This window comes from Falco biarmicus, chromosome 10 (genome assembly GCF_023638135.1).
Source record: "Falco biarmicus isolate bFalBia1 chromosome 10, bFalBia1.pri, whole genome shotgun sequence".
Lineage (NCBI taxonomy): Eukaryota > Metazoa > Chordata > Aves > Falconiformes > Falconidae > Falco > Falco biarmicus.
Window position 1 is genome coordinate 8,678,899 of NC_079297.1, and position 15,645 is coordinate 8,694,543.

At 41.9% G+C, this 15,645-nt stretch overlaps 1 protein-coding gene across 1 annotated transcript; it reads right to left on the minus strand.

Moving 5' to 3' along the window:
* Window positions 1–4,179: 4,179 nt before the first annotated feature.
* On the minus strand, window positions 4,180–15,635 carry ZFP64 (ZFP64 zinc finger protein). Its single transcript, XM_056354809.1, has 6 exons — window positions 15,387–15,635; window positions 14,608–14,847; window positions 13,123–13,284; window positions 12,068–12,130; window positions 11,201–11,452; window positions 4,180–7,354 (listed from the first exon to the last, which is right to left on the minus strand). The coding sequence occupies exons 1-6, from the start codon at window positions 15,439–15,441 to the stop codon at window positions 6,054–6,056; spliced, it is 2,073 nt and encodes a 690-aa protein (XP_056210784.1). The 5' UTR covers window positions 15,442–15,635; the 3' UTR covers window positions 4,180–6,053.
* Between the last annotated feature and the right edge of the window lie 10 nt (window positions 15,636–15,645).

Consider the following 15,645-nt stretch of genomic DNA (forward strand, 5'->3'; position numbering starts at 1 on the left):
GAAGCCTTTCCGCTGAGGACACAGCAAATGTTTTTACAGACACCAGAGCATCATCACATTGCAAAAAGGATGACTGACTACATTTTGACTGCAAATGCAAATAAAAAATCAGAAATACAGAGTAAAGCAAATGTATAAAAAACACAGCCCAAAAAAGCCTTTCCCCAGTTGTTTGTAATCTAGAGAAAAATGTCTTGGCTTGGTTCTTACATTTTTAAAGAACAACTTAAAACCCCACAACAGAAGGTACTTTCCAGTGCAGTCAGATCATAATAGCAATAAATAGCTCTGCCAAAACGATTGGGAAATATTCTGATTATAATTTTTTTAATTGCAAAAGCCATGTGTGTTCAATAGAAGGTTGGTTTTCCCCCAGCTCCCAAAAGAGCTAGCTTTGGGCCAAGTTCTGCTGCTTTTAGGTCTCATCTTGATCCCACTTGTCCAGGAGCATCTGCATATCCAGCAACCCCCTCTGTGGATGGGACAAATTGATGCTGGTTTTGAGCAGGAATCTGCCATTTTGATGCAAATGACAGCTGAAGTATCTATCGAAACCGCATAAAAGATACTAGCAACATTGGTAGAGGGTTTAATCCAGAGTGCTGCTGGTTTATTGTTCGGACTCTACACTGGGACACTGTGCAGGAGCTCCGGCAGAAGCCTGCCACCCTGAAACACATTCCAAGGTGTTCAAGACCAATTTTTCTTTGGACTTTGGATTTTTTTTTTCCCTGCTGCATGTTTCTACCTCAGAAAAAGAAGAGGGAAAAGCACATTCTAGCAGGTCTTGCAGAGGATAAGCCTCTGCTCACGTGATACTTGGGTCAGTTTTAAAAAGCAGTGGCATGGAGTAACAACAAAATCATAAAAGGTTGGGAAGGATGCAAGAGCAGGGGGTTGCTTTATTTGAAATGCATGCAGGCTACACACCACTGCTTGGTTAGCGTTCTGGCTAATGTTCTTGCTCCGTTTACCCTCATTTCTTTAAGCAGCCATAGGGATCTGTATTCACAAAAGAGGGAGGACTGTAACGCACTGTAAACTCCCAACCGGGACCCCACCAGCAAACAGTGTAAAAACCATGAGACTGTGCAAAGAGCAAAACTGCAAACGAGCGTGTGGAAGGAAGCTAACGGTGGAATATCGAGTTGTACATTTCCCTCTTAGAGCTCGTTCAGTGCAATGCAGTGTAAACATCATCCATTTTGTAACAAGTGAGCACAAGCGAGAAGGGCTCCCCGGCAGCAGATTGCTCGCTCCGTGCCACATGCGCACAGGGAGGGCTTGGAGATCCCCAGGCAAGAAGAACAACATCTATCCCAATATTTCGTCCTCAAAAGAGACAACTTGCCACGGAGCTCTGAGGCTATGGCAGAACTCCAGGAAGGTACACTATTTATTTACCATGTGCTTGAAAGTAAGCAAGCTCTACAAGAGACACTTGTTACGAATTACCATGCTCTCTCAAGGGATAGTCTTGTTGATAACATGAAGAATGAATTAAATGAATATCTGATTAAAACAATCTGCTTCTGCCAGCTCCAAAACACAGAGACCATTAATGTCATACATAGAAATAAAGCCACAATATTGGAACAGAAGATTGAAAAAACAATTGCCCCCATGTTAGCCTTGGTTATCAGCTGCTTTCTTCGTTTTTGGTTTGGTGGGTTGTTTTTTTTTTTTTATTTGTTAGGGTGGAGGAGAGAAGTCTCTAGATTGTTCCCTTCATCATAATGCAATCAGCTAAACAATGTTGAAGAAGCAGCACTAAGCTTTGTCTATTCATTCACACCATTTTGTTATCTTTCCTGTTTATCTTAGAGACACACACAGGACAAGAATGAAGGTTAGTCTTTACAATATGACAGATCTACTGGTTTCCTATTTTAGAAGGTAAACAAGGCTTTTTGTGAAACTGAAATGCAGATAACAGAGCTGTGTAACATTAATTGTGACATTAGATTGAACATGAGATTCCTGGACGTGGTGGTGCATCCCCTGGGTGCAGGTCTGTTGGCCAAGTGCAAACACAGATAAATTGCAGGTCAAACCATCAGCTTTGTCAAAAATGGTGTATTTTTATCTTTCTTTCAGTATGCAACAATTCTGCAGCTGCAAACTATGTACAGATTAAAATTAATTAACAGGGAGTAAAAAATGATCAATTTAATGTAAATTGTGAGCCACAGAACTGCTTCATGGGCTTTTAACAGTAGAAAACTTTGGACGCATTCTTTATTTGTGGCTTTTTATCTGAAGTGAAAGTAAGATTTTTACAGCCAAGCGTTTTGCAACGTCGTATAAAAGTGGATTCTGAAATGTTTTTACCGGGCAACAAGTTACAAGCAGGGAACTGTTTAACAGGAAACTAACACCAAGCAGGTCAGGCCACACTTAGAAGCTTATCTGGATCTCTAGCACCATCTATAGAGGACACAAAACACGTCATGCTCCTGAAACCCTGCACGCGGAGCTCATTTATACCAACAAGGATATGACAATTAAATGTCTTTAGTTGCCAAATTGTAATGCATTTGCACTTAAAAGCTTGTAGGCTTGGTAATATTTTCTACACCCCGAAGCCTGCCTACCTTATCCACCAGTATCAGCAGTTAGTCTAACTACACCCAAACTTTGATCTTAAAAAAAAGACTACTAACCCCCTTTGCAGGATTGTACAACCACCAGCCCCAAAGCCAGAGCAGCATGCCTGCCAGCTCCTAGCCCATGGCCCAGGCAGAAATTTCTCATCCAGCTGGAGGACCTGGAAAGCTCCATCCCCAGGGTCTCCAATGTACGAGGCCCTCAGCTGGGATACTGAAACTCTCTACCCACGTGGCTTGTAAAAATTAGAACATAATTATCCTTGAGATTGCCACCCTTCATAAAGATCAACCAGCAAGAAATATTGGGAAAATGGCATCTGAGCAAGCAGATAAATGCTTACTATTGAAAAAAACAAGTATGTTGAGGGCAGATCAACTTAGATTCTTTCGTATTACAATAAAGGGAAAAATATAATAACTGGTATTAAAACCTAGATCACCGATGGACTGGTTAATCCTATTCAAAGACGTAGCAGAGGTTTTGAAAGCTGAGAGCATAATTTGCTATCACCATTTGTGTTGCTCAGTGTTGTAGTTTGGCAAAAAAACCCACAGTTGGAAGAATTCTCCTGCCCAACTCAACTCTAGTTTGATCTTGGTTGTAGTTTATGATTTACTTTGCTATGGTAGTGTAACTGTGGAGCAGTGCTGGACCACTGAGGTGACCTGAAGGTGCTCCCTCCCCCTGCAGATCAAGTAGACTTGGATGTCCCCCTGCACCGAGCCACCCCAAGCTTGCCCTCCTGCAGCTCAGCTGTCCAGCACACACGCCACAGCCTGGGCAGCTCAGCCCCGCCAGGCCCTCGTGTTCCTGGGGAAGCGACTCCAGTGCTGCACATGGTCTGGAACCACTGTACGCTGCATGAAAAATGTGTATTTACTGTTACCCAACTGAAAGTTGCCCATCTTTCGCCACTGTTTACAAAAACTATTGTTACAGAAACGCTGTACACAGCCTGATGGTGTAGACCAAGCACATATGTAGACATACATTTGGAGATGGGTTAATAGCGAAGAACTGCTACTATGCCATGCATTTTAACTCAAAGATAACACAGTGTTTGATCTATGCTGTTCAGCGATCATTTAAAACCTGGATATCAGGGACCACATATAAGATGATCAAGCACTTACCTGTGATGCCTTTTATCTTCAAAATGCTTTACAAGTAGTCTCAGCACAGCTGAAATGTGATCACAGAAAACCATCCGGTCTGTGCTATAGGTGCAACAACGAAACAATGACTGGGGAGCCACAAACCAGCAATGCCAGCGTTAAAATTTAAAGTATCTAGGCTTTCAATTTATTGTTCTCAATGAATGTTCTGCAGTGATCTCATGTAGTAAAAGCCTCCCACCTACTTCTAATTTATGTAAAAAAAACCCCACAGGTGTACTCCATGACTTGGAACTGGGTCTTGTCAAGTGCTTAAAACACCTGTCTGTAGGGAAGAGGTAATTAACAGGTGACAAACCTGTATCACCAGAAAAGTTGGAAAAGCAGCATAGGAAATAATAAACCCTGAAATACAACTGTCAGCTTAGAAATTTTGCTTTGTAGGGCAAAGGGCTAGGAAACAAGCCTTTAATAATGACTTTAATTAAGCACTGATGAACTCTGTCCCTCTAACTGGGGTGTGGTCTTTTCTGATATCCACAAGCTTCAGGCACTGTCAGACAGTTCAGATCAAAAGCCAGATTTTTAAACCAAGGTTATTTGGAAGGTTTTTTTGTTTTTAAAGGATATAAATTTAGAATCAAGGATTAGGAAGGCAAAAAGAGATACGGATCTTCAAATATACTATTTCCTATAAGTAATGAAGACAGTGATATTGGAGCATTAAAGTCTGAACAACCCTTATTTCAACAAAATCCAAAGGTCACATTTTCAAAAACAACCTGTACGACTGTACTTGTGAGTTATGATTGCATTTTCCTACTCGTCATTCTAAAGCAGGAAGCCTTACACTGTAGATAGAGTAATACCACACAGGGAAGGAGTGGGGAGCATCCCCCCCACCCCCCAATAAAGGTTGTAGAAGCTAAAAATTTCAAACACGAGGCCTGTTCAGAAAGCAGCCCTATGTATAAGTTTTCCAAGCATGTTTCTAGCAGATAAAGCAATCCTTCAATGTCTCCCACTTGCAAATACTGTGAAATTTAACTTGACTTTGATTCCCCAAGAGGGAATCTCAGAGCTGGTTTTGATAACGGTCTCTTTTCAGTCTTCATGTATGTTAACAACTGTCCTTGGGATGCTGTCTGGCTGTGAAATGATCTCCAATTTTTGTAGATCCAGGCACCTACAGAGCCATCTATTTTCTCAAGTTGAGAGTCTGTTCTTTAAATAGAGAGCTTGGTAGTGAAGATAATATTAGCTAGCACTACAAGAATGCTCACCAGATAGGACTATAATTGCATAGTTCAAAATACAGCCTAGAATTCATTCATTATAGAAACATCCATCATATAATGGTAAATTACTATCTCATTGTGATCCAATCTGAATTTATGCCAGAGTTTCAGACCATAGATTAGAATCTATTCATTTTATATTTCAAATGGAATTAAATGTTTTTCTTTTTCCCCTTTAACTTGAAAGGAACAGAGCCAAAGCGTAATGCACTTTTATCACCCATGCCACAAAAAACAAGCAGCATCAAAATAAAAACAAAATTTAAGAGTGTTTGTAAAAAATATATTTGCAGTTGTTTTGCTCTTTAAAACACAGGTGCCTCTGACAGAGATCACTGTGCCATATACATAATTTGCAAGAGTGTTCCTGCTAACAAAGTTAGTTATTACTGATGGATGGACAAAATTCTTTTGTTTGCCACAAACAATCACCTGGTCTTCCGCATTAAGTATTTCCAGATTAAGTACCAGGTGCTAGCAACTTGTACAGATATTAAGGAGCAGCCCCCTTAAATTTTACCAGGGCTGCATCAGACCCAGCAGTAGACATTTCTTACAGAACAACAATCAGCCAGGTGCAGTTAATGTATACATAGCATGTAACTGAAACGGACTTCACTTAAAAATAAACTGCAGAGTGGCTTGGACTGTTACTTTTTCATGTGTGCATGAAAGAACAAGTCTGCTGTGAAGGTAGCTCATCGTAAGATGAGGCTTTCTCAATTTTAGTCAGCACAATACAAGAATCATATTCTGGGAAGCTTAGGGCTTGGTGAAATTGTCAACAGCTGCTTTGATGCTTAGATTTTACAAAGAACACAGCCTCCAATTTCAATAGAGGCACATAAACATACACATCCTCTCTTTCACATATAAGATGTATGTTTCCACATACAGACAAGCAAAATGTGTAACTGCAAGGTATTTGCCTTTGTAGGACAAATCCTGCATTCCCTTACGTCCTATGCATTTCTGCTGATCTCAGCACTGCCTCTGAGATTGAAATTTGTTTAGTAACAGTACTTTGTGACTAATCCGGTATGGAGTCTGCTGGACACAGCAAAGCTGTATGGGCTCCACTTTGAATGATAGAATAGGTCTGCTTTGGGGTGTCTGTGTGAGAGGATGAAGAAAAGATAGGAGGAGGGGGAGCTGAAGTGGACACTGTTATACTCTGACCTCCATCACTAACCACAGTCACTTCTGTTGCTCCTTCTTGAATCAAAGCATTAAGGCCTTCTAAGTCAGAGCAGCTGATTCCAGAGCTGGTGATGAAAGCTTGGTTTGCTGAGGCCTCGTGACTGCTGACGGGAGCAGCAGGAATCAGAGTCTGATGTAAAGCACTTCCATCGCTTTGGTCATGGGTTGTGAGAAGAACTGCTGGTTGTGCCACAGGCCCTGCTTCACTTTGAGCTATGGGAGGCGGAGGTGGTGCCAGCAAACTGACTTGGCCCAGAAGCTGCAAGCGGCTGTTGGCTGAGAGGTCTTCCTGATTCTGGCTAACTAATGTAGGAGGCATAACATTCACTGATGCAGCCTGAACAATACTGTTAGTCTGAGGGACCTGATGACCCACAATGATCTTGACCCTTCCCTCATTGTATGGAGAAACCTGAGCAGCCTGAAGTGGGACCTGGAGGTGACTGACAGTAATTGGGGCACTGGTGTGCCGACTGGGATCCATCTGGAGCTGCAGAACAGCCAGTTCATTATTTTTAGATCCATTATACATACTGTGCTGCTTCTTATGACTCCTAAGAGAATCTTCTCGGACAAAGGAAGCATCACACAGGTCACACTTAAATGCTCTCTTGGCATCCAATTTGGCAACTTGCCTGGAGCCACCTTGCTTTGGCCTATCTCCTTCCTTCTTCTCCACAGTTTGCTTCTTGGTCTTGACTTTGTCGCCATGAGCCTTCCTCACATGAGTTGTCAGATTGCTCCGCTGCTTGGTATCAAAGCTGCAGAATTCACATTTGAAAGGACGATCTTTGCAGTGAATTCGCTCATGCACTTTCAGAGCTGCCTTGTTGGAGCAAGAGTAGTTGCACTCGGAACACTTCACTGGTTGTTCTGGCTGATGAGTTCTTATGTGGTGCCGAAGGCTTGTTTTGTTTCCACACTGAAATTCACACTCTGGACACTTGAGAGTATTTTCCATGCTGTGCTTGATACGGATGTGTGATTTCAAGTTTCCTTTCATGGCACACCGGACCTCACAGAACTCACATTTGTAAGGTTTCTCACCAGAATGCACACGCATGTGCCTTTTCAAGTCTGAGTTGATTTTAAATTTAGCAGGACACATCTGACATTGGAAAGGAGCATCTCCTGTCAACAAAACCAAGAGTTAAAATTAAGATGAGACACCAAGATTCACTGGAGAGACCAATACTATGATGAATTATGTACAGCTGATTTGTTCTAAATACCTGTAAACTCCCAACATATTTTCAAGATGTAGAGAACTTTAATGGCACAGTATTTATCATCTGGTCTGACATATTTGTGTGCAAACTCTCCACAAGCATGCTTGCCCACACCTGTTGCTTTTTCATGTCTGCATCTGTAAGATACTCTCTGGTTTTGGTTCATTTTGTGTGTAAAACTGTTCAGTGTGCTTCAGAGAAGGGACTGAAGCTTGTAACTTGTCCCTCTTTAGCAACAGTGGATCTCAACTAGTGTTTAATAAAAATAAACACAGTAATTTTAACAGCTGCTATATTTTTGAACCTTAAGAAAACAACAAACACATCTACTTCTCAAGTTTACACTACAAGATGTACAGGGAGGCTTGCAGGTTAACTTTAAGCATAGGTAAATGGTAGGCTACTGCAGAAACAGATACTCAATGTGCACTGTTACTGCTCAACCTTTCCTTACTGCCTCAACACATTCCTTACTGCCTTTCTTGTACATTTGTTCACATGGTGAGTTAGATCAGCTGATAAGAAAAACTGATTACTTTTTTTGGCCTGGTTCATGTGGTATGGCACAATATTACTGCTGGCACAGGAAGGCAGTGGAAACTCTTGTTGAGAACATAGGGAGATGCAGGGCCAAAAGTCCATACCTAGGTCAGTGTCAGGTAACTGTACAAATATAGCATTACTACAGTTAGAGAAGAGGAAAAAAACCAAAAGGGATCACAGCTACAGAAACGCAACTGGAAAAGACAAATGTGAGACCAATGAAACATGCCTGCAAGTATGTGACTCTAGGGCAATGTGCTTACACAGAGAAGTAACATTAAGCTTTTGTTTTCCTGGCATTTCAGCAACCAGGGAAGAGATATTTGCACCGTGTTTCATACGTAACCACTTCAAGAAAATTTAGTATCAGTTTGTATTCATGCAAACGGTATAGAAAATATTCATAAGTGCTTTTTTTTTTTTTGAGAGCAATGCTGATCCAGAAACCTAACAACAACAGTTGAAAGCCTGTCAAATTCTTAACTGATAAAAAATGGAAAATGAACCAGAGTCATCTGCAAGATCTCTATAAGCCTATTTATGTCAGACTACCTACAAGAATAACCATTTGAACTGCCGGGATCTAAACCGCTATTTTGCATTTTCTTTATTTGCAGGCTTGTGTCACAACATGCATAAGCAAATTAAGCTGTAGCTCTGTTTAGTCCATAATCAATTCAGGGTAAAGACCAGTGACTCTGTTCTGAAATAATTTAAAAAAACATCCAAAACAAACCTACCAACCCAACTAAATAACTGTTCACTTTTTCTTTTTAAATCTAAATATATAGTTCTCTAAAATCTACCTAAAGACTTCATGCTCAGGTATTTTATTTTGAAAAAGTAGAAGACTTGGTTTTTAGGTTCTAAGACACCCTTGGTGGGAGAAGGAAAAAGAGACTGTACTTAGTTCAGCAAGCATTTCTCTTCTTTAATAATCAAACTGCAAATGGATTTATTTTATAAGTTAATATTTTATAGAGTTTGTGATAGCTGTATAATTTTGCATAATTTACTTATCCAGCTACGTATGTCATAGGTTTAGCTGCATATTTTTCAAATCAAGTTGTGGCCTACTGTGCTAATCCATGTATCTGTTTAATAATTGAGATACATGGTGTATTATCTATATTAAACAGATTTTTATTAATGAAGATGCACTGTTTGTTCATCTAGTTTATTTTAGTCTCAGCTGCACGCTCAGCTACTGAATTTTTATCTGCTTTGCTCATGAAGGCACAGTATGTATTTCAATGACTTAATTTTCACATACAGGATGGCAAAATGTATGAAAAAGAATTAATAATTTTACAGAATATAGCAAAGTATGTTGGTTCAGTTCATGTAAAGAGCGATCTATTACTTTTCTTCATATTTCTGTTCATACATAATTGACACTGACAGAATATAGCTCAACAAAAAGAGTGTGTGATCCTGGAATTAATTGTAAGAGTAGTTTTACTCAAATTAACAGGAAACTGATCTTCAGATGACTAGTTCAACAAGTAATGCTATGTAGATGATCTCACTCTGAGCAATGTAGATTAGACTCACCTTCTAGAGAATGACTAATTCCAGTAAGCAATATATTCTACATACCAGTCTTACTTTTCTCCTAAAACTGGCTGTGTGCATAACAGCTTAGTAACCCAACAAGAATGAAACAATTACTTTCAACATTCTTGTGCCTCCTTTCAGCAAATCAAGAAAATATTTCTTTACAAAAGAGGATTGTTTTGAGGAAATGGATGAGACAACAAAACTGAAGACTTGAATTTTAGCATAATTCAGTTGCTAAAAATACAACAGACTGACCTGCCGAAAAGAAAGAAGGTAGCCTAAACCCCCTTTCCCAACTACTGCAATATTTAAACTCACAAAAATCTGTCTGCTGGAAATACAAGAGAACCATGATCATCCATATCTTCTCCCACAGCCAAATTCAGAGCATACCTGTCCATGTCCATAAATGCACAAGTATGCACGCTCTTGTATGACACGCGAAAAATGCAATACTGTATTCTCTGATGACTGTGTTTACTAACAGATAACTCCTCATAACAACCCATACTATTTTGACTGACCATCACATCATCTTCTCCAGCAATACAAAGAGGGAAATTTGTAAAACAACTGCCTGGCAGTCCTGCCTATTCCATCACAGGAGATTTGTGAAGTATAAAAGATTCTTTTCTGCCAGAGACAGATTGGTTTAATGCTCCCCTCCTTCACAATGCACAAGGATTTATTTTGAGTAGATAAAAGAAATAAATCCCCATCTTGCACACATCTGAACTAATGTTGTTCAGTACTCTAATTCAGAATCAGATGTAGGATAGGTTCAAAGCTAATCTAGTAATCACTGAACCATAACCACCTTGCAGCTAAAATTCACAGAACTAATCAAATGTATAAAACACAACACAGAAAGTAATGCAGTACCCTGGATTAGGTAAAAAACAACATACAAAGACAACTGTATAAAGACAACTGTACAGCAGTGTCTCTGCAGCAAATGTATTCTAGGAACAATGTATAGAAGAGAAATCTGATTGAAATGAAACTTTGGCAAATAATGCAAATATAAAATGATACAATGTTTCTAAGCCTGGAGGCTAAAGCTTTCTATCCATACAGCAAAAATGACATGGGCAGAATACAGTTCCAGCTGCTCATACTACACTGTTAACGTCCATCAGTCTGCACATGGAAGGTACCACAAAGAAAGGTCTACAAAAGATGTAACTTCAATTGCTGATTACTTGATAACTTACTAATCCAAGAAAAAAAAATTACGCAGTAGAGGTTTGCGCTGATATAACTAGTTCAATTTTAAAGTAATTTCAGTGTTTCTAATATAGCAGACCAGATTTGAGAGACACAAGATAGGAACCTAGATGCTCTTAATCAATCAGATCCTTCAGTTCTACTGGTTTGAGAACATCTAATATGCTGTTTCAAAATAATTTTAAAAGAAAATCTACCAAGAGTCATATCTGTCTTCTGATTATTTCCAGGTACTTAATAGTAGAGCTGTATCGCTCTACTAGATTCTGTACCCATGAAATTCACAGAAGCTAGATGCCTAGGTGCTTTTGAGAACTCAAATAGGCCCTTTCTAGCATCTCTTGATACCTCTGTGCCTTTTGAAGTCTTCCCTATGACCTTCAAACTTTTACAGATCTCAATTTTAGTATAAACGTACCTGTGTGGGATCTGAGATGTACAGTTAGCTGGCTAGAGTTGCGGCTTGCATAAGGACAGATCTGGCATTTAAAAGGACGCTCATTGGAGTGAATGCGCTGGTGCTTGTTGAGGCTGCTGCTGTCAGCAGCTGCATAGTCACAGTGTTTACATTTGTAAGGCTTCACCCCAGTGTGAGAACGCATATGCATCTTCAGCTTATCTTTACGACTAAAACATTTGTTACAAACTTCACATTTATGGGGCTTGTCTCCTGAAACAAACAGAAAAGCATCAACAAATCAAGATTTTTTGTACTATAAGGATGTTGTTGCAATAACAGAACCCAAAACCTAAAAACCTGAACACTTAAGAGAAATGGGACTAGTTTTCAAAAAACTGACCCTGGATTTTGGCAGCCATCCTATCAGCTAAGAACTCTTCTATGCCCCAGAAGGCTGCATGCACATTGCAACAAATTTAGAGGCCCTTTGGAACTTTCTCCCTGTATAACTCTGAAATTGTTGTTTAGGGGAAAGGGAGGTGAAATGCTGGAATCATTGTTCTATATGAAGAACAAACTAGGTTTATGCACTACCACCACACTGCAGCCTGATAAACACATGGTCTGCACCCCCAGAAATTTACCTGTGCCTTAAATTAATGCACAGTGTTCATGTCTTATAGCTGCAAAGTGGTACTGCTCACAGTTGAGCATGCCATACCCAAAAAGGGGCAATCCTCCAGGCACAGAGAACTACAACACTAGAATGTACAGACATACATGTACCTTCTAACAATAGACACATTATTTTGCAGGAAAATAGCTTTTGGCAAAAAACAAAAAGGAGGAAACCAACCAAAAATAAAATATAGCAACTATAGAAACCTGTGTGCGTTCGTAGATGACGTTCCATATCCTTCATGCCATAGGAAGTCTTGAACTGGCAACCTGAAAATGGTAAGATTAAGATCATTAAATTAATGGAAAATCTAACAAAATATATTACTACCATATTCCCACAATATTCTGGGCATTACATTTATTTTCAAGAACATTTTCTGCAAAGTTCAGTATTAACAGAAAACAATTTTATCATCTTGTTTACTCACATCTACTTCAAATAGTGACTGGCTTACCTATGAACTTTAGTTTTCTAACGTTTCCCCTAGGAGGCAATTCACTCCCTACATTACCATTTTCCGTAAGCTTTGAAACAAATTCCCTGGAATCTCTGCCTATATTTGAGATGCTCTTTACAGTACACAGGGGATGCTGGGGGGGCTAATTCATTCCATGTATAACTTCAATTGGGAACGTGGGTAACAGCTCACCGTTCAGGAATTCTGTCCCAGTAGGAAGTGCTGCAGTTTGAGAGCACAGAAATGAATGCTAAGCATTTGAAACGTGCCTTTCAAATGAAGGCAAGCTTATGAAAAGAGAACACAACTTCTGCTACCATTAACTTGACTACTCATCTACACGACTGTCTCTGCACACGTCTTCTGAATCTTGCATGGTTTTTACTCTTTAAGGTCTCCAAACACTTTGGCTCAATCCATCCTTATAAAAACACTGACCAAACACAAAACATTTAACTCAAAATGCTGTACGTTTCTCACATACAACAACACAGTTAGCAAAAAGGTAACAAGACTCTGATCTTACATTGCTGTAGGTGTAGACGTGGGCCAAAGTCTATACACAAACCCACTGCAGCATCACCAGAGTATACCACAGTACAGGACCAAAGTCCAAGGACATGTGAAATCAACAGCAAAACTACTACTGGTATCAATACATCACACCCTTAGTAAGGAGGGTTGCATTCCAGGTTCTGCACATCTTAACTGCTTAAGACAGCCAGAGCTACTGTGCCTATCATTACATGAAACCTACTGATCTTAAAATGAAAAGGAAGAAGGTAAGAGTCCACAACTTACCTGGATAGCAGCAGTTTAGCTTCTTCTGTGTAACTGAGGAAGTGGATTTTCTTGAACGTACTTTTGGTGGTGCAGAGACGATAGCAGCAGTTGGAGGCTCACTGCTCTCACTGGGCAGGTATGTTTGATAGCCATGCTCAAAAACAAACTCTGGTGCAGAAACTAAACACATAAAAGACCTTTATTTGAGAACATTAACTTCCCCAATCAGAAAAATCTAATAAGTTTCTAGGTTCATTAATTACTTCTCTGTTTTTTCCAGCAACATTCCTGTTCCTGGGTTCCTATTCACCTGGCAGAGGGGGAAAGGAAAAAGGCTTTTCCCTCCCTTGCTATCCTGCTATCAGTACAACCCTATGCAGGCACACTTGTCTCTCTCTGAATCATATCTGACTGCACCATTCAGTTTCTTCCGAAGTTCATTTTTTTCTGATGGCAGTCCTGGATTTGCATTAATAAAGGTATGTTTGTTTTTCCAACACTGGCTGTGCTACAGTCCGAAGAAGAAAAAACCTGAACTTATTTATATAGCAAATGTCAAAAGGCATCACATATTTTTTTTTTAAATTGTTAACGAAGTTCGGCCTCTTTCAACTATACTCTTTTTAGCTGTTACAAGAATACCAGGTGAGACTCCCTCAGCCAAAGTAGCAGCTTTTAAATCAATTAAACAACACTATACCCCAAAAGTGCAGAGGGATATAACTGCCTTCATTTTAAAGATGAGTAAATATGAAGCAGAAAAATGACTCATCCAAAACCCACACTGAGTTGAGGAATTATAATACAAAAATTCCTGGAAGCGAGCCCTAAATTCAGTGTGTTTCACTGCTCTTCCACATTCTCTGCCCTAATCTATCTAATTAAAATAAAATAATTTGGATTTTAGTAAGGTCTCAGACCAAAATAAAACAGAATATAACCACATATAGAAGGGCAAACCTTCACACGTGGAACAAAATTCTAGTTTTATTAAAATGTCTCAAGGATCAGGACCTCACTTGAGCCTTCACATAAGTAGAAATTTTGAGTAATATTTTCCCCGCCAATTAGTTGGGGGAGCAACGTTAGGGAATGCAGTGTTCTCACATAAAAAGGCCTGGATTGGTGCCCGACAGCAATTCTGTGTCTGTTTTTCATCAAGAGCACTCTTAGAAAAATAAAATGTATAGTAATTTGATTATTTTTCATAAGTATTGACAATTTTAATTAGTTTGTTCACGCTGGTTATACAACAATCAGACTTACGGAATCTTCTAAATGAACTCGTGTATCTCAATTAGCAAATGAAGTACCTATTGTCATACCAAACCCACCAAGGCAGTGCAGCATGCCACTTGTTTTCCTTCCTTTGCATGCAGGTACGTGATGACTAAAACTTATTTTAGCTTAGTGTGGTGGGGACAAATGAGCAGAGGGCTACGAAACATTGCTGCTTTGCACAAGCTGGGTGCTTCGAGCTCCTGGTATGCAACACCGCAATACCTGTGATGGTCTGGGTCTCCGAAGCGATGGTCCTGGTTGTGGTTTGTGCCTGTGTGGACGGCACTGTTTCTTCCGACACAAACTGGACCGTACTGGCGGCCCCAGCTGTCGCACTAGTGAGCTGGCAGCCACTTTGCTTGTGCCCAACGAATGCGTCGAGGTTATTGAACTGCTGCTTGCAGATGCCACAGATGTGGATGTCGGGGGTGAGCTCCACCAGCACGGTGGTGCTGCCGGGAACTGGGGGAACAGGAGCACGGTCAAAAGCTCGTCCTGAGGAAACCGGGACGGCTGAGGCCGCCCCAGCCGACACATGGCCACCCTGCTGACCCTGCGGGCCCGGGGCTGCCCGGCCAGGCCCAGAGCCCCCCTCCTCCCCGCGGGCCCGGGCTGCCCGGCCCAGCCCAGAGCTGGGGGGGACACTCAGGGCACGGCGGGGCCGCCCATGCCCGCCTCCCCGAAGGCCTCGGGGTCCCGCGGGGGTCCCCGCCGCCGCGCCGCGGGGAGAGCACTCGCCCAGCGGCCGCGCCCCGCGGGGCTCGCCCGGGCCCCGCCGCCCGGGCCGGTGCTCCCGGCGGCCCGCAGCCCCTCACCGCCGGGGCGGCCGCGGCGCTCACCCAGATTCCCGGGTTCCCCCCCCAGTCAGGTTCCCGGGCTCCGCTCCCGCCCGTTTCATGCGCTACTCAGGTTTCGGGGCCTGGGCAGGTCCCGGCTCAACTCGGCTTCCGCCGCGCGGGCCCCGGAGCGCGCATACCCCGCTGGCGCGCAGCGGCACTTACACTGCACAGGGCCGGGGAAGGCCGGCGCCGCCCCCCCGCCGCCGCCGGGGTTCATGGCGGCAGCCAGCCCCGCACGCCGCCTCTACCACCGGCAAGGGGCTTATTACCGACGGGGAACCTCTCCCCCCGCACCTCTCGGCCGCCGAGCAGGGGCGGATGTGGAGGAGCCGAGCATGCTCAGTGGCAGCGGCGGGGCTGCGGCTGTCCTCACCGACCGCCGGGCTGAGGGCTCCCGCCGCTTCCCCACCCCCCAGCTGCT